The sequence below is a fragment of the Vipera ursinii genome (assembly GCF_947247035.1).
Source record: "Vipera ursinii genome assembly, chromosome: 9".
NCBI classification, from domain to species: Eukaryota; Metazoa; Chordata; class Lepidosauria; order Squamata; family Viperidae; genus Vipera; species Vipera ursinii.
In genome coordinates this window covers 10674556-10694637 of record NC_139523.1, presented here as the reverse complement: position 1 = coordinate 10694637, position 20082 = coordinate 10674556, and the positions used below count along the sequence as shown (strand labels likewise).

Genomic DNA, 20082 nt, shown 5'->3' with positions numbered 1-20082 from the left:
GCTCTCCAGGTAAGATTTGTATTGTTATTTTAAATACCTTGTGAACCGCCCTGAGTCCTACGGGAGAAGGGCAGTATATAAGTCCAATAAACATAAGCATAAACATAAGGTTGTTGCGAAAATGTATTTGTTTGTTTAATTTATTTGCCACCTATCTCACCATGGTGGCTTACAATAATAAAAAAAGGAAGATAAATGCAAAGGCATGTAAACAGAAGTAAAATAATAGAGTCAATAAAAGCCAAGGGAAGAACTATGCAGGGGACCTGGAGCTAGTTGGAGAAGAGAGAAGACAATCCATCTGTCAGTCCCACTCAGGCTTTCTAACTACTGGTTGTCTCTGTCCTTCTTTTTCTTGTTAATTAACATCAGAGTTTGAGTGCAAATAGGAAACAAGGCGACTTTCGCCCCAATGTGGATGGATATTGCTGTTCCATTTCATGTGGTGAGTGGTGGAATGCTATTTTTCATTCCTGCCTGCAATAAAAACCACATGTTTTAAAGTCTTTGCATGACAGAGGGAGGGAATCCTTTTGCAGAAAGGGATCCAGGGTGTTTTGTATGCACCAGGGCAGGGCTAGGCAACCTCGGCTCTTTTATGACTCGTGGACCTCAACTCCCAGAATTCCTGAGCCAGCATAGCTGGCTCAGGAATTCTGGGAGTTGAAGTCCACGAGTCATAAAAGAGCCAAGGTTGCCTAGCCCCTGCACCAGGGCATTAGATGAAAAGAAGCCACATTCAAAGCACCCTCAGCCTTTGGGTGGGAGGAAGGGGATCTCAACAGAAGGGGCTGGATACTTGAGAAGAGCTCCAGCGGAGGGAGTGAAAGTGAAAGGGCCTGGATGCTTGCCAAATCGATGCCCGATTGGGGCACCATCTGTTCTTCCAAAACAAAGGCACCCAACGTTTTAGATGTGTTACAGGGAGTCTTTGACTTGCAGCCATTTGTTTAGCAACTGTTCGAAATTACAAGACACTGGGAAAAAGTGACTTATAACCACTCTTGGCACTTACGACCACTGCAGCATCCCCGTAGTCATGTGATCAACATTCGGGTGCTTGGCAAACAGCATGATCATATTTGGGTCATGTGATCGCCTTTGCGACCTTCCCAGCTGGTTTTCAACAAACAAAGTCAATGGGGGAAGCTGGATTTGCATGAGAACTGCTGTGATTCACTTAACAACCATGGCAAAAAAACTCATAGAATTGGGCATGGGAGAGAGAGAGAGAGAGAGAGAGAGAGAGAGAGAGAGAGAGAGAGAGAGAGAGAGAGAGAGAGAGAGAGAGAGAGAGAGAATTAGTTTATGCATAAGCACCCTGAGATCTCGACCCAGAATCCATTTATAGAATAAAATTCTACACATGGTTTCTAGCCACATCTGAAGTTTGGACTCTCTTAAAATAAAGTTTCTAAGCTATTTAACTGTTATTGTTTATTTCTATTACATACTTCTCTTAGCTAGTCTAAAACCTGATTAGTAACAGTTAAATATTAACCGTTTTGGAAGTGTTGAAGTGTAAACAGTTGTGAAACTATTCACAACAGAAATACACTGTTGTGAAACTATTCACAACTATCTATGTATTGGATTCAGTCCACGTTGACATCTAAGGATAAAAGTGAGATGCTTTTTCCCCGGGGAAATAGTTAGCATCTTACATTATACTGCAGCTTCGCGTGTGATATCTGTATTTGGTAATGTCTTTGCGTTTTTCTTTCCCTTTTTGTTCTTTTTCCTTTTCAAAACAAATGCACTTGTTCTTTTGGAAGAAGAAATTAAGACTGCAGGTTGTACAGAAGGGGGACATGATAAAACAAGTGGAGAATACTCTTACTAAGTTAGATTCAGTTTTATATCAGTTTCAGTAAATCGCATGACATTAAGTTTAGCTTTTGTGCCAATCACCCCCTCTGACAGTCAGGCCAGGTTTGTTTAACAGAATAACAAATTTGGAAGGGATCTTGCAGGTCTCCTAGTCCAACCCACGGCTCAAGCAGAAAACCTTATACCATTTCAGACAAATGACTGTCCAATCTCTACTTAAAAAGCCTCCAGTGATGGAGCAGCCAGAACTTCTGGAGGCAGGTTGTTCCACTGGTTCATTGTTCTGTTAAGAAATTTCTCCTTAGTTCTAGGTGGCTTCTCTCCTTGATTAGTTTCCATCCGTTGCTTCTTGTCCTGCCTTCAGGCGCTTTGGAGAATAGCTTGGCTCCCTCTTCCTTGTGGCAGCCCCTTAGATTTGGAATACTGCTATCATATCACCCCTGGTCCTTCTTTTTGTTAAATATACACAATTCCTGCAACTGTTCTTTGTATGTTTCAGCCTCCAGTCCCCTAATTATCCTTGTTGCTGTTCTCTGCACTCTTTAGAAAGAGTCTTCAACATCCAAAACTGGATGCAATGTTCCAAGTGTGGCGCCTTACCAAGGCATTGTAAAACGGTATTAACGCTTCACGTGATCCTGATTCTATCCCTCTGTTAATGCAGCCTAGCACTGTGTTGGCTTTTTTGGCAACTGTAGCAGCACACGGATGGCTCATATTTAAGTGATTGTCCACTCAGACTCCAAGATCTCTCATGCGGTTACTATTATTGAGCCAGGTGCCATCTATTCTATACTTGTACATTTAGTTTTTCTTCCCTAAATGTAAAACTGTATGTTTCTCTACACCAGGGGTGTCAAACTCAATTTCATTGAGGGCCACATCAGCATTGCGGTTGCCCTCAGGGGGCTGGGTGGGCGTGGCCTGGGTGGGTGTGGCCTGCTGGGTGGGCGTGGCTAGAGTGCGTATGGCCTACTGGGTGGGCGTGGCCAGCTCTACATCGTTTGCATCAAGGGTGCCTATGGGGGCCTGGGCAGGAGTGGGACAGATCTGAGGGTCTCTGGCAGGAGGAGGGTCTCTGGGCCAGGGCCAAAGCAGTGGGGGCCGTTCCCTCACTGTTTCCAGGATGGCTTCGCGGGCCGCATGAAACCACTTCGCGGGCCGGATCCGGCCCCCAGGCCTTGTGTTTGACATGTCTGCTCTACACTGACTTTCATTTTGTTAGAAAGGGCCCAATGTTCAAGTCTGTCAAGAGCCTTCTGTATCTTGAGCCTATCTTCTGGAGTCTGCTCTTCTCTGCTCTGACCCTGTTTATTTTGGGGGGAATGATTCCTAAAGGTTAGGTTGAATTTTACAATGGAGTATCCTGGAGATGGGCATGAGTGAATGATCAAAACACAGAATCTGCTTATCGCAAGCTATAGTATTTTACTGAGCTTCTGCTTGCATATGATTGCCCAGAAAACAATGTGTTTCCATGTCAAAATAGAATACAAATTAATAATAAAGAGAAGAAGGTCCATTCCTGATTTTTAATCTTTTTTTATCATTAACGGAATGGACATAATCTCTGGATAGGAAAAAAAAGAACACTTTTTTAGTACAGCAAACATACCCACATATTTTTAATAATCTATTTATCATAATCAGGTGCTTAATCTACCCTGGCCATCGTGGACATACTGACCACAAGACATTTCGGAAATTGCCAGAAAGGGAAAAGGGCATGACAACCTTCCATTGGCCAAATTCCTATTCTGAATACAACAAGAGGAACTGAGTTGTGTTGCAAAATGTGACTCAGGTTGGGAAGCCCAGCACAGTCCCAAATCATATTTCATTGTGGCGTTGTTCTCCAGAGCCAATAACACTTTCTCACTGCAATTTAGAGGTACATGAATTGAGACCAAGACTGAAGCGAATGTTAAAATTAGCAGCATTCTGGCTTTTACAGATGGAAGGAGGTTATAAATTACAATGGTTGGTTAATTGCCTTCCGGGCTCAACTTCTGGGTGTATTGTTCACAAATGTAGAAGTGTTTTATTACCTAAATGTGGGCATTTATCTTAAGAATTTATATCCAGAAACCAAGCTCTCAAGCATGGCCGGGGTGGGGGTGGAAAGGTGTTGGGTGAGGGTGCAACAAATTTAACACACAATAGATCCACAGAGTTAAAGCAGGTTTAAAGGCTGTTGGTTCATAGTTGCTCTAGATGGAAGCTGCGATCGGTGTGCAGAAGTCGTCTCAGGGCAAATGGTGGACTCCTTCCTCGTTTTGTGAGCCCCAACCCATTTTATACAGGAGTCCTTGACTTACAACCACAATGGAGCTTGGCCATCAGGGGCTTAAGCCCTAATGGTCATAAATAGGGTCAATGACTGACCCAATTTTAGCATTTTTGCAGGGGCGGCCATTAAACAAACCAGTGGTTCTCCACGGGCCAGTTTTGCCAAAAATTGGAAGCAAGTTTTGTTAATGTGAATTTGGAGGTTCCATGGCTCAAAACCCACAGGATGGTTGACCCATACAAACACAGCCTAATTACTGAATTAATCCACTATGTAAAAATTGTACATTACCTTGATCCACGAAGAAGCTAAGTGGGCTGGGTTCGCACAACACATTTAGTGTTAATCCTGGTTAAAAATAAGCAAATTTATTATGTTGTTTGAATGCAGCTCCTGTGTTTGAGTCTAGCTAGGCTGCACAGAGCCAATGAATATTGCCGAAAAGAGAGTTCAGTTCACCCTTTCCTGATTTACAACTGTCACTGCAGTAAACTAACATTTAATGCGATGCTCCTCTTCCCTCTCCTCCTCTCCTCTCCTTCCCCTTTTCTTTCCTTCCTCATCTGTTTATACCTTCCCTTCCCTTCCTGCCAGATTAAATTTAAAAAATAATAATGGGGAAAGAGGTGCCAGACTAATGCCTTTTCACTGTCTACTTGGTGGGAGGTAAAACAGGCTGTGGGTTCTGGAAACCTCTGCTGACCGTGAGGTTTTGATTTGTAATAACTTGGAAAGAAAATGCTTAAAGAAGGAGAGGCAATGAAGAATGTGGTTAAAGCACCAACTAGTGGCCAGTGGGAAAATGTCTCCTAGGGTTGAATTTGGTGAACAACTTTAGGTTTTATATTTTTACAGGCTGTCGAACCTTATTAACTTAAAAAAAAACAAAAACCCAAAATTGGGAGGCTGGGATCAATAAGGCAAAGTTCTAGTGATTAAAAAAATGGCTGTTAATTTTGTGGGTTTTTTTACCCTTCATCTCTCCAAGAACCCCATCAAGTTCTCAGAACACAATTTGAAAAATTCTGATTTAATCCTCTAAACAGGTAGTCCTCAACTTACAACAGTTAGTGTAGTGACTGTTCGATGTTACAAGGGCACTGGGAAAAGTGGTTTACGACTGGTTTTCAAACAGCTGTTGCAGCATCCGGGGCTCACGTGATCCCTTTTTGCGACCTTCTGAGAAGCAAAGTCAACGGGGAAGCCGGATTCAGTGAACAGCCGTGTTACTAACTTATCGACTGCTGAGATTTCACATAACAAACGTGGCAAGAAAGGGCGTAAAATGGGGCAAACCTCACTTAACGAATGCGTGGCTTAGCATTATGGGCTCAGTTGTGGTCGTGAGTCAAAGAACTACTCGAACAACTCAGAATAATCTTTGGCTTCGTTTTCTTCAAATCCCAACAGCAAAACAGGCCATTTTAGTACAAAGAACCCTACAGGCTTAGGCAAAGAGATCTGCTTGTAAACTGTTTGACTTCTGCCACCCTCCAGTGGTGTAACTGAAGTCTTGGGATGGTTTTCAGGGCTGGCTTCTTTAAGTGGTAGCCTATAGGCCGGGACTGATTGCAACAGCCCTGGGGCATTTGAAAAGGGCCTTGGATCCCCACTGCAGTCGCCTCTTTGTTGCACTGGAGCTTCCTTCCCCCCTTCCTCCCCCTTCCTGCCTTCCTTTTCTCCCTCCCTCCCTCCCTCCCTTTCTTCCTCCCTCCCTTCCCCTCCCCTTTCCTTCCTTTTCTCCCACCCTCCCTCCCTCCCTTTCTTCCTCCCTCCCTTCCCCTCCCCTTTCCTTCCTTTTCTCCCTCCCTTCCTTTCTTCCTCCCTCCCTTCCCCTCCCCTTTCCTTCCTTTTCTCCCACCCTCCCTCCCTCCCTTTCTTCCTCCCTCCCTTCCCCTCCCCTTTCCTTCCTTTTCTCCCACCCTCCCTCCCTCCCTTTCTTCCTCCCTCCCTTCCCCTCCTCTTTCCTTCCTTTTCTCCCTCCCTCCCTTTCTTCCTCCCTCCCTTCCCCTCCCCTTTCCTTCCTTTTCTCCCACCCTCCCTCCCTCCCTTTCTTCCTCCCTCCCTTCCCCTCCCCTTTCCTTCCTTTTCTCCCACCCTCCCTCCCTCCCTTTCTTCCTCCCTCCCTTCCCCTCCCCTTTCCTTCCTTTTCTCCCTCCCTTCCTTTCTTCCTCCCTCCCTTCCCCTCCCCTTTCCTTCCTTTTCTCCCTCCCTCCCCCCTTCCTTTCTTCCTCCCTCCCTTCCCCTCCCCTTTCCTTCCTTTTTTCCCTCCCTCCCCCCTTCCTTTCTTCCTCCCTCCCTTCCCCTCCCCTTTCCTCCCTTTTCTCCCACCCTCCCTCCCTTTCTTCCTCCCTCCCTTCCCCTCCCCTTTCCTTCCTTTTCTCCCACCCTCCCTCCCTCCCTTTCTTCCTCCCTCCCTTCCCCTCCCCTTTCCTTCCTTTTCTCCCTCCCTCCCTTTCTTCCTCCCTCCCTTCCCCTCCCCTTTCCTTCCTTTTTTCCCTCCCTCCCCCCTTCCTTTCTTCCTCCCTCCCTTCCCCTCCCCTTTCCTCCCTTTTCTCCCACCCTCCCTCCCTTTCTTCCTCCCTCCCTTCCCCTCCCCTTTCCTTCCTTTTCTCCCTCCCTCCCTCCCCCCTTCCTTTCTTCCTCCCTCCCATCCAACCAGGAGAACCTGAAGCATGGAAGAGGTAAACCAGTCAGTCAGAAACAGGATTATTTTAAGTCTTCCCTGATCTCTCCTGACCCTCTCACTGGTGACTGATGGTTGCACTTGCCATTTGTGGGTGCCCAAGAGCCACAGTGGGCAAAACGAGAAGGCAAAGTGAGAACAAAGCCACCATTTATTTGTCTGTTTGTTTTTTTTCAATGGCTTGTTTTGTGGGAAGGGAGTTTGTTTTTGCTTTTGCTTTTACAAATGTTGCTGTGTAAAAGGTTTGCAGGGCACATTCAGGGTGTGTGTTCCCCACCTCAGAGAGCAGGAAATCACAACACCAGGGCAGCTGAAGAGAGCATTAGAAGCTGTGAAAAAGGGGTTGGGTAGCAGTGGGCAGGCAGGGCGTCTGATTGCCCATGCTGACTCTAACCATCACACCAGGTTTCAGAGCCAATTCAGAGACTAGTTTGGAAATTTGGGGTTTCGAAAGATCCAGGCAGACATCAATTATGCCGCAAGAATGTTTTTCCTCTTTTGTTGCTAAGAATCTAAGATCCATTAACTTAACAAATGTGGCATAAAAGGTCCTAAAATGGGGCAACACTCACTTAACAAATGTCTTGCTTAGCAAGAGAAATTTTGGGCTCCGTTGTGGTCATAATTCAAGGAAAATTCAGAATAGTCTTTTGCTTAGTTCGCTTCAAATCACGATAGCAAAATAGGGTATTTTGGTACAAAGAAATTTTGGGGTGTTGACAGATCCAGGCAGACATCAATTAGGCTGAAAGAATTTCTTTTTCTTTTTTTGTTGCTAAGAACCTAAGATCTATTAACTGGAGGGTGGTGTAAACAAAATGCATTTTGACCCGTATTCACACGACATATTTGAGCTACTTATTCCTGAATTGTGCTAATTATTTCCTAGATTTCTGTTGAATTCAGAATACATCGACTTGTAGGCTAAGCAAACTGTTGCATTCCTTCAACATGCTAAACCAGGCATATCCAGAAAAAACAACAACACACCAAACCCACTGTTATCATTTACCAAAACATAGCATGTTGTACGAATGCTCCTCCTAAATCTTGACTAACTATGATGGTGTGAACACAGCCTTTGAAGGTAAGAACTCCCAAGTAGACAAGAATCTTTTGGGCACCAGAACTGGAAGAGGGGAGGATTCTTTTACACACATGACATGGCATTGCCAACATTTACTTCGTGTCAGCAGTAAAAGGTAGAATGGGAGAGTCAGTTCATTGCTCATTCCAGAGAGGTAGATGTGTGGGATGTTTTGCAGGAAAACATATGCAAAAGTACCCGAGCCTGTTTATTATTATTTTTTGCTCTTCCTTGTTAGAGGTTTTCAAGTCAGGCAGTATTCTGGATCCTCAGCAACCAGAATAGTGCCCTGAACTACCTTCAACTAACACTGGTTGAAAGGTCTTCCCGATCGATTCTCAAAAGAAGGCCTCAAGCCATGACTTCCTGTTCCTCTTCCTTAAAGAAGTGGGGTGCAAGGACAAGAAAGTTAGAAATGGAAAAGAGCTATTGCAATAAGAGAGCTCTTGTTAGAACTGAATGATCCAGCAGTGAAAGCCTCTTCCCGCTAGCTTCACTAAGAACTGTAATTGAAACCGGGGGGGGGGGGGGGTGGGGGGGGGGAGAAGAACCTTGGCTTCCTATGGTTGATTTAGCCTTATCCCCATCATTCCCAACCACAGGCTTTTGAGGTGGAGTTTGATCGGAATTGGAGACCCTCACCCTTTCGGTTCTTAAGCCTTGGTGGTTGGGTTGGTGGGAGGTCATCTTAGCAAAGAGATTCTCGTGTCAGTTGCTTCGGCTTTTGGTCCCTGGTTGATATTTTTCCTTCTTAGCAGGCGGTAGGAAGTTGGGCTTTGTGTTAAGGTGGAATATAGTTTGCCTCATTATTGCGTATTACGTATGTAAGCCCAACCCTAGTTTTTGTTAAGCAGGGAGTAAGGTTTGGGGTGCATGTAAATACATCCAGGGAGACCTTTAGGGGCCAGAGAGCATGGAGGAAGAGGAGGGGTGTGTGTGAAAAAACCCTCCTCCCATTACTTTTGCTTTGAGAAATATACATTGACCGTGGCAGCAGATCGCATCGAATTTCTGAAAAACGGATTAAAGAATCCTCCACAAAAAATAGCAAGGGGAATTCAGACAGAAACCTCCTGTTTTTCATCTCGACAAAGAAGGAATTGAGACTCTGGCCCACCAGGTTTATAAAAGAGTAACTGGCTGTTATTGTTGGGATGATGGCACTAGGTTTAGATTTTTGTACTGTGTTAATACAGCAGCCCTGTTCTCCCTCACTCCCTGTCTTTCTCTCTCTTCCCCCCCCCTTTTACTGTGCCAATCTCCCTGACTGAACATAAACTTTCACTGAATCTAACCAACATTAAATAAGCCTGGGATGGAAGCTAAAAGCAACCCCCTTCCATTGTCTCTGTATGGGCTCCTTCCTGAATTTAATTCTATATTAAATGGAAGCGTTAGAAGCCTTTCAAGAATGGCTCCCTAACCTGCATTTTGTCCCATCACAAAACTCAGAACTCAGAAAAATCCAAGGAGAGGAAAGGGGCATTAAAAGCAGCTAGTCCTCAGCATCCCTGTTTGAGATAGAAGTCAATCTCATGAAAATCAGTTTGGAAATAATGCAGATGAAGATCTCGTTGCAAATCTGTTGGATGTCAGCTGCAGTTACACAGGCAAGGGAAGAGGTGTGTGTGTGTGTGTTTCTGCATTTAACACTTCCAAGTTCAATAGGCCAGCGTTTCCCAACCTTAGGAACTTGAAGATGCGTGGACTTCAACTCCCAGAATTCCCCAGCCAGCATAGCTGGCTGGGGAATTCTGGGAGTTGAAGTCCACGCATCTTCAAGTTCCTAAGGTTGGGAAACGCTGCAATAGGCAAAAGGGCAGAGCACCGTCACTGCTTTCAACCAAGCATTCCTTTGCCAGCTGACTCAAATGCTACAGTAGTTACAGTCTTCCATCTCTTCATCTGGGGGGAAAGAGTGAAAAACCCACAAAAGAGATTTCTGACTTTTTTTTTTTCCTTTCCAGTCCACTCTGGAAAAGCCTGCTTGTCTGTGATGCATATCTGTCATCATGTTGATGGATTTCATACAATTGTAGGATTTAAAAAAACGGAGATCAAAACTCCAAACCACTCATCTCCTTCTCTTCCTGGCTTTTTTGTTGTTCACTATGCTTTCATCCTGGAAAACACAGGAAGAGGTCCCTGCAATTTTCTGGTAACATTTTCGGAAGTGGTTTTTCCTTGCCTTTTTCCAAGGATTGGCCCACAGTCTTCCATATCTTATAACATTTAAGGTTTCTGGCATCTAATTCAATATCTTTAACTACCACACCTACCACTTTTTAACAGTTTGCTTAGAAACTGAGGTTCTCCTTCTCAAAAACATGTTTTCGATCCGGTTGAAGTTGAAAGCAGGCTCTAATAAACTTTAATCAATATTTAATCTGGCCTGGAGTGAAATCCGTTTTCACACTGCTTTGCTTCCAATTTGAGAACCTCCAGTACAGGAATCGTTGAGCCTCACCATTTTGAAAATGTGTGTGTGTGTGTGTGTGTGTGTGTGTGTGTGTGTGTGTGTGTGTGTGTGTTTTAAGTTGGCAATCCAGCCTGGGAAATAAAATATTGCATTCCCCCCCCCCCAAACCTTTTCTGAGATCCACATCCTCTATTTTTGCTGGTTAAAATACTAACTCGTAAAAAAAAGTCCATTAACATGACAGGAAACCTCATGAAACTCAGCTGGGCTTACTTCAGAGTAAAAGCGAGTGAATTACACCTGCCAGTGAGTTAACTGCACACCAGTAGATCCGTCTTCCGGGAAAGACCGAATTAAGAAGAACCGATTTAGTTGCAAGATCCATTGGTGATGAAGGTGATGACGAAGAAGAAGGATTCGTTGGGAATAAAGGGGAAAATTATCACGGACTTTTAATTTAATTTAATTTTTATTTATTTTGTTGTTTTTTTAAAAAAAACACAGTTGTTCATAGGGGAGGGAAGGGAGGACAGATGGGATGGCTTATCATTTATTTAGCGTGAGGGAAGGGGGTAGGAAAAAGGGGAAGGAAGGAAGGAAGGAAGGAAGGAAGGAAGGAAGGAAGGAAGGAAGGAAGGAAGGAAGGAAGAGAAAGGAGTGCAAAAGGGAATAAAAGGTTCTGTTCTTAAGTTCCTTGCTTGCTCCCCTCGTGAAAGAATTTGCGCTTCTTCTGAGCCCGAATCCCCCCAGCCGCCCGCTTGGAGCTCGTCTCGGGAATCCCGCCGCCGGATTTCTAAGCGCTCCGCCGAACTTTCCTTCTTTTCCTCTTAAACTTCTGCCTTCCCAACTCGCCCCGAGGCACCCCTGTGGCTAGAGGGCCGTTCCCAAGACTCCGCCGGCATCTGACCCCCCCCCCCCCGCGCTTCCCCTGGGCCAGTCGGAACCAGGAGGGGGAACGCCACGATGCGCTCCCCCGGGGCAGATCCGACCTGTTTGCACCCTCTTTCCCGGAAACCGTGGAGATCGCAAGTTGTCTGAGAGTCGGGGAAGATTATCCCGCTGCTAGAGGGAATCTTCGCAATCGGCTGGGAATCCCGCGGACTGTATGGTTCAGACGTATGTGCAGGGCTTGGAAAAGAGGGCGAGGACAAAGGAAGGAGGGCTGTAGAACTGAACAGCTTTGCTTTAAAAAAAAAAGAAGAACGGCTTTCACAAGACAGGTGTACTTCTGGATCTGCTTTTCTCGAATAGTATCCCGGACGTCAATTACCAAATGGCCTGGGTTCCCACAATCACACAGGCAGCCTCGTTAATGGTAGCCTGGCGTGTGAAGACGGTCGCTTGCTCTGCAACAAACCTGGTTTCACGTCGACCAAAATGGCCCGCGTTTGCACAACAGGCTAAAATATCGCCCCCAACAATCTCTACCAGGATTCAAAACGACGCCTCTTGATCTTTTTGTCCCTGAGCCGGCTCTGGGCTTTGGGTAAAAGGAACCGACCGTCTGTGCCTTGGGGGGTCAGTTTCCTATTTTCCCTTCCCTTTCCCCCCCCCTCCCCGAAGTTACAGGCCCGAGAGAAGCAGGTTTGGGTTTGAACGGAAAAAAGCGGTTTAAAAAAGTGCTCGTGTTGGTGCATCTGGTGAGTTCAGCTGCTGAGCTGTCTAGATGGGATCGGGGCACCCTCCCTCTCCCCTCCCCCTCCCCCGACAAAGGGCCCCCGGCCGAGGGCTCTTCCCAGCAGCTCTGAGGTTAAGGGCGGGGAGGCTCGTCCGCCGGCTCTCCAACGGCGCATCGAAAGAGTCGTGGCGGCGGCAGGAGTAGCAGAGGACTCCCCCCCCCGCTCCCCCCTGACAGGGCTGCGGCTTTGAAATGCCGGCAAAAAGACGGACGGGCCTCCAGGTTTGCCGACTGCGGGGGCACCTTTCAGCTCTGCCACCGCTTCCACTCCCCGCCGGAGGTCCTCGGGGAAGCAGCTGGTGGCCGGTAGTTCCGCGGGCTCTAGCGAGCAATCAGACCCCCCCTCTTCGCAACTCGTTTCGCGTTCAGTTTTGAGAAAAGCGGACGGAGAATAAAGCGCCCTCCCCCTCGCCCCCCCCCTCGCCAGTGGCCGTTCCGCCCTCCGGGCTTCCCCACCCCGAACGCTCTCTAACCAGCCAGCCCTTTGAAGGCTACTCCCCGCCGGTCCTCCTGCAAAGCGAGAGAGTTCACACAGCCTTAAAACCCGTATTCTGTGCTCAACTCGCCGGCTGTGCCCCACAACCGTTCGATGGCGGTGTGGCTTATCTAGGGATGGCGGTTTCTTTTCCCCAATAGCCCCACATCGGCCAGAGCGCCTTAAGCCGGGTCTCCTGACTGTAGCTCTCCTTGCTCCTCTTCTGAAAAGGCGCTCGTGGGCCTCTGGCGAGAAGCCTCCCGAACAACCCCGGAATTAGAACAAAACTTAACGGTGGGCCAATATTCCCAACCTCTTAGGATGAACCGGAGAAACTGCCGGAGCAGCGCTTGGCGAAATCTTCCTCGCCGCCTTGTTTAGCCTGTTGTGCAAAGGCAGCCTCTGCTGAGGGAGATCGTCGGAACCAGGTCAAAGAAAGCGGAACCGCCGCTTTGGCCGCTTGGCAGAAGGGAAGGGAAATCAAAGTAGCCCTCTCCCGCTTGGGATCGCGGGTAGATCCGGTGGAACCGAATACGACCGGATTTCGGGCTATGCGAAGGCCAGAGGCCTTAAAGCGATTCGGGAGAGAACCCATTTAAGCCCCGAAGTAATATAATGCAATGGCCTGATTCCACGAACAGGATTACTAAGCAGAAGCCGCTATGGTGGTTGTTCGCGTTGTTTAACTCGCTGGGCGGATATGTGGTAAAAGGTGTAGTTGACCTGCTTAAGAGGTTTAGACGAACCGAGTCACCGAGTTAAGAGGCGGGAAGCCACAGGCCGTCCTTAATGTACATTGCAAGCCGTTTTTTTTCGGTGGGAATCCGCTGGATGACTTCACAGCAGGCAGATTTAGCCTGCTACAACCGTGATATGTAGTTAGCAAGTCATCGAGCCTTCTGACCGTACCATACATACATACGCTGATCCTGGGGGAAAAAAGTCCCGAATCAGGATGCGAGTTGATAGCCTCGTTCACACGACGCTGAGAGTTCGCGACCTCTTTTTTTTTCTTCGGGCGAGGTGTGGTGCTCGGCAAATCCTGGGGTACGCTTGAACGGGCAGGAAATTTTAAACTCTGGCTGTCCCGGGTATGAAATCAATTGGACTGGATTCACACAACAGGCTATCCGAGGGTAAAGAGGGGGGTGGGTAGGTGGTCGCTTAAGAGATTGCGGGAACGCAACCGTTCCCTTTGTCTACCGTTCTGCGGGAACCGGTCGGCCTAGGAAGCCAACGTAGGAACAGTGCCTGTGCACTTTGCTTGCCCGGATTTAGAGATTCTTTCACGCGTCGTGTGAACTCCGCTAACCCTTCGACTTTTGCACCCTTCCAGTTAGAGCTACACGCGTTCGTTCTAGGAAAGCCTGCCCTAGCCTGTTGCTCGTTTTCCCAGCCCTCCCCCCCCCCCGCCGCGTGGTTTGGACTACAGCTTTCATTTTCCCAGCCACACTGGCCAAGGACGAGGGGCGTTGTAACCAAACCCGTCTGAAGAGCACCCGGTTACGGAAGACGGCTGCACTTTTTCGCAAGCGGCTTGTCCATCAAACCGTCCTCGGGGCAGTAATCAATGTTTGGAGAAGGGAATCGACTGGTTCTGCGGGGAGAGGAAGGGAAAGGCAGCGCTGAGTCCTTCGGGAGAAGGGCGGTATACAAATAAAATTATTATTTATTTATTTTATTTATTTATTTTAATTCCATTTATATCCCGCCCTTCTCCAAAGACTCAGGGCGGCTTACAAACTTAGCAGTATTAATTATTATTATTATTAAAAGAGAGTAGCAGAAAGAGGGGAAAAAACCAAAACCAAACCAACCCCCCCCCAAAAAAAACCCCCTCTGGCCCCAAAGAAGCCTCCGCGGCAGCACGTTTTTTTTTTCCTCTTTCCAAGGAAGCGGGCGGGGCTGCTTCGGAAAGGGGCGTGGTCCCGGCAGACCCCTCCTCCTGCCACCCTTCCTGCCCCGCCCCGCCGCCCGGAGTGGCTGGCTCCGCTGCCGTTCCTCCGCCCCGCGCCCCGCCCCCCGGCCGCCTCTGCGTAAAGAAACTTTGAAGAAAAAGATCCCAAAATTAAAAAGAAAAAAAAGGGAAGAAGAAGGGAAGGAGTCAGTATGTAACCGCGGCCACTGTTGGGCTGCTTTCAGACGCGTCGGGAGGAGGCGGTTGAGGCGGAGGCCGGCGAAGGGCGAGCAGGGCGCCGGGCGTGCTTGTCAGGCGGGGCAGGAAACGGGGGCCGGGAGGCCGGCGGAGAGAGCCGAGACCTGTTGAGGTTCCTCGCCGCGGTCCTTCGCGGGGGGAGGGTGGGGGAGGAAAGAAGCCGCCGAGCCGAGAAGCGCGGGATGTGGCTGGCTCGCCTCCCCGCCTCTCCGTCGTGACTGCGGCAAGGAGGCCGAGCGCTGCCCCGCTGCCGCCACCGAGGGAGGCGAGCTTTATTTTGTCTGAGCCGCCTTTATTTGGACCGGGCGCGCGAAAGGAGCGCTCTGGGCTTCGGCCAACCGCCCGCTGACCGCCTCCGGGCTCTCCGCAGCGCGGCCGGCGGACTTCCAGCGCCGCGGGACTGCCACGCCGAGCGGCGGGAGGACGCGCGCCGGAGCTGCAGCGGCCGGCTGGGCTCTCTCGGCTTCGGGGAACCCCCCCCCCCGCCAAGGTGCCCGAGCCCGCCGCCTGGCCCCGAGCCCCGCCGGCGGCGAGGAGCACGAGAAGCGCAACGGGGCCCCGGGAAGACGCGCCGCCTGAGCTGCGACTGAAGGAACGACTGGCGGCCGGAGCGGCCGGGACTGGTAGCGGCGGCCACGGCCCGACCTGCGGGGCCGCCTGGGGCGACTTTCCTCCGCGCCTGGCTTCGGAGCGGCCCGCCGTGCGCTCTTGGGCATCTGGCCCGCTGCGCCCCGGGCGCGCGTTTTCCTCGCCTCTCGGCCAGCAGCAGCAGCACCGCCGCCTCCTCTCCCCTCCCCTAACGCCCGCTGTTGTGATGCGTATTCCCGTAGACCCCAGCACCAGCAGGCGCTTCACACCTCCCTCCACGGCCTTCCCCTGCGGTAAGATGGGAGAGAACAGCGGCGCCCTCAGCGCGCCCGTCCCGGGACCTCGCAGCCGGCCCGAGGCGCGCTCGGTGGTGGACGTCCTGGCCGATCACCCGGGAGAGCTGGTGCGGACCGACAGCCCCAACTTCTTGTGCTCCGTGCTGCCTTCCCACTGGAGATGCAACAAGACCCTCCCCGTGGCCTTCAAGGTAAGCCGGGAGGGGAGGCTGGGCGGAGCGGGCGGGTCCTGGGAGAGGCGCGCAGATGTTTCCTGCCGAGCGGGCTTCCCAAGCGCCCGGGAGGACTCGCGGTCTAACGGCAATAGCAGCGGGATGGGCGCTGGGCGGGCTGGGGGAAAGGTAGGCGAAAGCCCCCCTCGGCAAGAGGTTTGCAGGGTTAGCCAGCAGCTCCCGCTTCCCCCCTCCCCGCCAAGACAAAGGCGCTGCGCGCCATTCTGCAAAACAGGCGAAGGAGTTCCTCCCTCCCTCCCCCCCCCGACCTTGGCAGCCCCAAAGCGCTTTTAATTTCCTGCGGGGAAACCGCAAAGCTGAATCGCAGGCGGCTTCCTAAATGTTAATCCCAGAAGCCTGCTGTATTCCCTGCGACTTGCTTCCGCGAGGGATTGGCCGCTATCACTCGGCTGCACCTCGGCTCTTGCGACCCTACGGAGGGCGGCAGCGGCGTCTTCGCCCACCCAGCTCTCAGCATTTCCCGGATCGTCCCCTAGTCAACGAGCAGGCCGACTGCGTGTGTAGTCGCCGGACAGGTCCGGCGGCTTGGGGGTGCGGAGGGAGAGGCTGAGACTCTCCCGTGTTGGAGAAGAGCCGTTCGATTTTTGCGAACGCTACAAGCCCCGCAAGGGTGCCCCCCTTCGCCGGGAAGCTAGCCAGGGTTAATGAAAAGTCCCAATTCTGCCAAAGGCCGCTTGGAGCCCCTTTCTGTAATTCAACCTTCCCTAGCCGGGCGTAAAATAATCCATCTCAATCATCTCCTTCAAACACAGTTCCAAATCTCTCCCCCCCCCCCTCTTTTCTCGCCTCGCGGTTACTTACGCTCCGGGCGTTCTATAGTCCAAAGAGCGCAAGGCAATGTAAAGCGATCGTGAAATTTAAATAAACCATGATTATACTCTACAATATCCCCGCAGAGTACAATCCTTAAATTAAAAATAGCAAGAACAACTCAGCCTGGAGCTAAAAACCTTCCCTTTTAAACAAGCGAGCGCTTTTGATTCAATGTTGGAAGGGCTGACGTTGTCTCAAACCTGCCAAATCGCCCAGACTGTCCAACCGGAGCCCCGGAGAAGGAAGGGAATTTCAGAAGGGGGACGGAACGCTTGCAAGGCCGTCCCGCGGCCTCTCCCGAACTTGGACTGGCGGCGGAGATGACGATCTCCGTGGGCTTTTTCCTGCCAGGAAAAGCGGAAGAAAATCCCCCTTTTTCAAAGCGGGGGGGGAGGGGAGGGGAGGAAGGAGTCTTTCTCAAGCGGGAGAGATGTCTGCACCTATTGGAATTCCATACTTGAGGAAGGAAAAATAACTAAATTTTTCTCCGGGACACCCTCCCCAAACCAACTTTGGCATCATAGTTAAATTTACACAGGGCTCTTAAACACATGGATGGATGGATGGATGGATGGATGGATGGATGGATGAGAGAAAAAAAACGGACAGCTATGTAGGTAGGTAGGTAGGTAGACAGATACGCAGGCCGGCCGGCCAGCCGACAGAGTTGTTTCTAAAACGAATAAACGACTGTATGTATATATTGTATGTTATTTAAGTAGCCGCTCAGCTCACATAAGTGGGCCTCTTACAAGATTTTTTTAAAAATAACCCCCCCCCGGCCAAAAGAAAGATAACTCCTCTGGCGTCCAGGGATAAACCGTGAACCAGAGCTGGCCTCCCTCTCGACCCAATATCTGCTGGGCAGAGCAGACCGCACTTCTGTCCCTTGCGAAAGGCTAGAGAGGCTGGGCCTACTACGATCGCCCCTTCCACACGCCACAGGCCGAGATTTCGGCTGGACTCCTCTAACACCCCGAACCCTCGGTCGGCCAACCCTATTGCACCCGAGCGTCTCGTGTGAACCCGGACCATCTCCTCCAGCCCACAGTAACCTGCTTTCCGGAATTTAGACGTGACGCTCGCTCACCCAACTCGACGTCTAGGCCGCGTTTTCTTCCCCGGCGGGCAATCGAGCTTCCCTCTAGGCGCGGCAGGAAAGTAAAAGTGAAGGTAACTCCATCAGGAGCCCTAAGAAAAATAGCGTTAAGCTCAAAGGCTTCCTAGAAATGGAGATGAGGCAGCGTCTCCCCTAGAAATAACAAGATGTCCCAGAAATATCCGGGAGTCCTAAAGTTTAGGAGAATGGCGCATGCTCTCTCTCTCTCTCTCTCTCTCTCTCTCTCTCTCTCTCTCTCTCTCTCTCTCTCTCTCTCTCTCTCTCTCTCTCTCTCTCTCTCTCTCTCTCTCTCTCTCTCTCTCTCTCTCTCCTTTTACAGTGCCAATCTCTCGTTTCTCACCAAAAGATCTAACGAAATGATGCATGCCAACATGCACAATCCCGTCTGTTTGTAAGGAAGGCTGAATTTATTTCCAAAAGAGCGCGAGGCTCCTCTGTTTTGAGGCCGGCCTTCTCTCTTTTTCTCACTCCGTCGGTTCTTTCTCGAGCGCCCGTCCCACTTCTCTTTGGCTTCGCTTAGGGGATTTGTTTGTTTTCTGGTTTAAAAGGGGACGGAGAGTTGGTGTAAAAGAAGGAAGGGGAAGGCTGGCAACCTCAAGCAACCCACCGCCTTCAATTTTGGTTAAACGCCTAGTCCTCAGGGTTACTGCCCAGTAGAGAAACAAGTGCATTAACTCAGGGGGGGCGGTCTGCAACCTTGACAGCTCTGCTGGCTGAGGAATTCTGGGAGCTGAAGTCCACGAGTCTCAAAGCTGGCAAGGTTGCAGACCCCCAACTCTCAGGCCCAAGGGAAGAAAAGGGCCCCTTTTTAAAAATCCCATTTAAACTTGGCACTTGAGAGAGTTAATCCTTTAATCTCTTTCTGCGGGTGACTCGGGCTCAAAACCAAGGCTTGCAGATCCCCGCGCTTCGTTAGTCAGGCGTTCAGACGAGCCGCGTCTCCGCTGCCACCCGCTTGTGCTCAACCGGAGAGGGTCTGTCCCAGGCGGCGGTCTGGTTTTGCTTCTTGCTTACAAGCTATTGCAAAGTTCGGGGGAGGGGACGCATCTCTAGAATCGGGACCTGCCATAGTGTCAAGACAAGCGAGCCTCCTTGCAGTTCTCCGGAGACCCCGACTTCTGCGTTCCCCTTTTTTCCTCCGGCCGCTGCTGGTGCTTCCTGCCCTTCCCTCCTTCCTCCTGCGCTCTTCGCCCTCTTTTTAGGAACGGGGCTCCGTGTTTTGGCAACAGGGACGATAGTAGCGCGGTGTCTCCTTTCCCCTCCTCCCGCCTTTCGCCCCATTTTCTCCGAGTTAGAGACGCGGCAATCAACTTTCCGGCGTGGACAGGGAGGTTAGTTAGGCGAAATCAGCTCCGGAGGATTTCCAACGGGGTTGAGAAGCCAACTAACCTTTTAGTTGAGCAACTGACCTTTTTCAACCGAGCGGCTGGCTCTTCCTTTCTCCGCTTCATAAATATTTGCGCCTCTGTTTTCCCCCGCTAGCTTAATCCTCCAACTTTCCGAGGCTGCGGGAATCACGGCTCCGGTTTGATCGAATCCTATTTTTTTCCTCCGGAGATTGCGATCCTGTGGGGACGCGGTCTCCAAAGCCTTTTGCAGAGTATCTCGAACCCCGAATTTGTGGCATTGCCCACATTCGTGCGGAACCCACGGAAACCAAAGTTTAAAGCCGAGATGATTCTTACAAGCTGTTTCTCCGTTTTCTACTTTGGTTGGTGCTAAGATTCCCACCCCCAAATTCTAGAAGCCGGGTTGTGTACCCTAGAAGTCCTTTGCTCCAGGTCTCCCCAAGGTTGCCAGATTAACAGTGCTATCGCTTTCTAATATTTTGCAGTATAGACAGGTGTAATAGAAGCAACCGCAGCATTTTGAAGTAACTGTTTCTTGATAGGCTGCCAGGTGTAGAATAATGGCAGAAAGTGAAGAGGAACTGAAGAGTCTCTTGTTGCGGGTGAAGAAGGAGAGTGCAAAACTTGGGTTGAAACTTAACATTAAGAAAACCAAGATCATGGCATCTGGCCCTCTCAATTCCTGGCAAATAGATGGGGAAGAAATGGAGGTAGTGACAGATTTTATTTTCCTGGGCTCCAAGATCACTGCAGACGGGGACTGTAGCCAAGAAATTAAAAGACGCTTGCTCCTGGGGAGGAAAGCCATGGCAAATCTAGACAGAAGACTAAAAAGCAGAGACATCACCCTGTCAACAAAAGTGCGTATAGTCAAGGCTATGGTCTTCCCAGTTGCAATGTATGGCAGTGAAAGCTGGACCATAAGAAAGGCTGAGCGCCAAAGAATTGAGGCCTTTGAACTATGGTGCTGGAGATGACTCCTGCGAGTCCCTTGGACTGCAAGGCGATCAAACCGGTCCTAGAGGAGATCAACCCTGACTGCTCTTTAGAAGGCCAGATCCTA

General features: G+C 49.9%; 1 protein-coding gene across 3 annotated transcripts in view; it reads left to right on the top strand.

The window, feature by feature from the left end:
* RUNX3 (RUNX family transcription factor 3) overlaps window positions 1-20082 on the top strand; it is a gene marked incomplete at its 3' end in the record, with an annotated part of 235263 nt that overhangs the window by 135217 nt on the left and 79964 nt on the right. For all 3 annotated transcript variants that reach the window (XM_083369776.1, XM_083369777.1, XM_083369775.1), the window contains one exon: window positions 15451-15695. In XM_083369776.1, the coding sequence (XP_083225902.1) occupies window positions 15451-15695 (245 nt within the window). The remainder of the gene's footprint in view (window positions 1-15450; window positions 15696-20082) is intronic.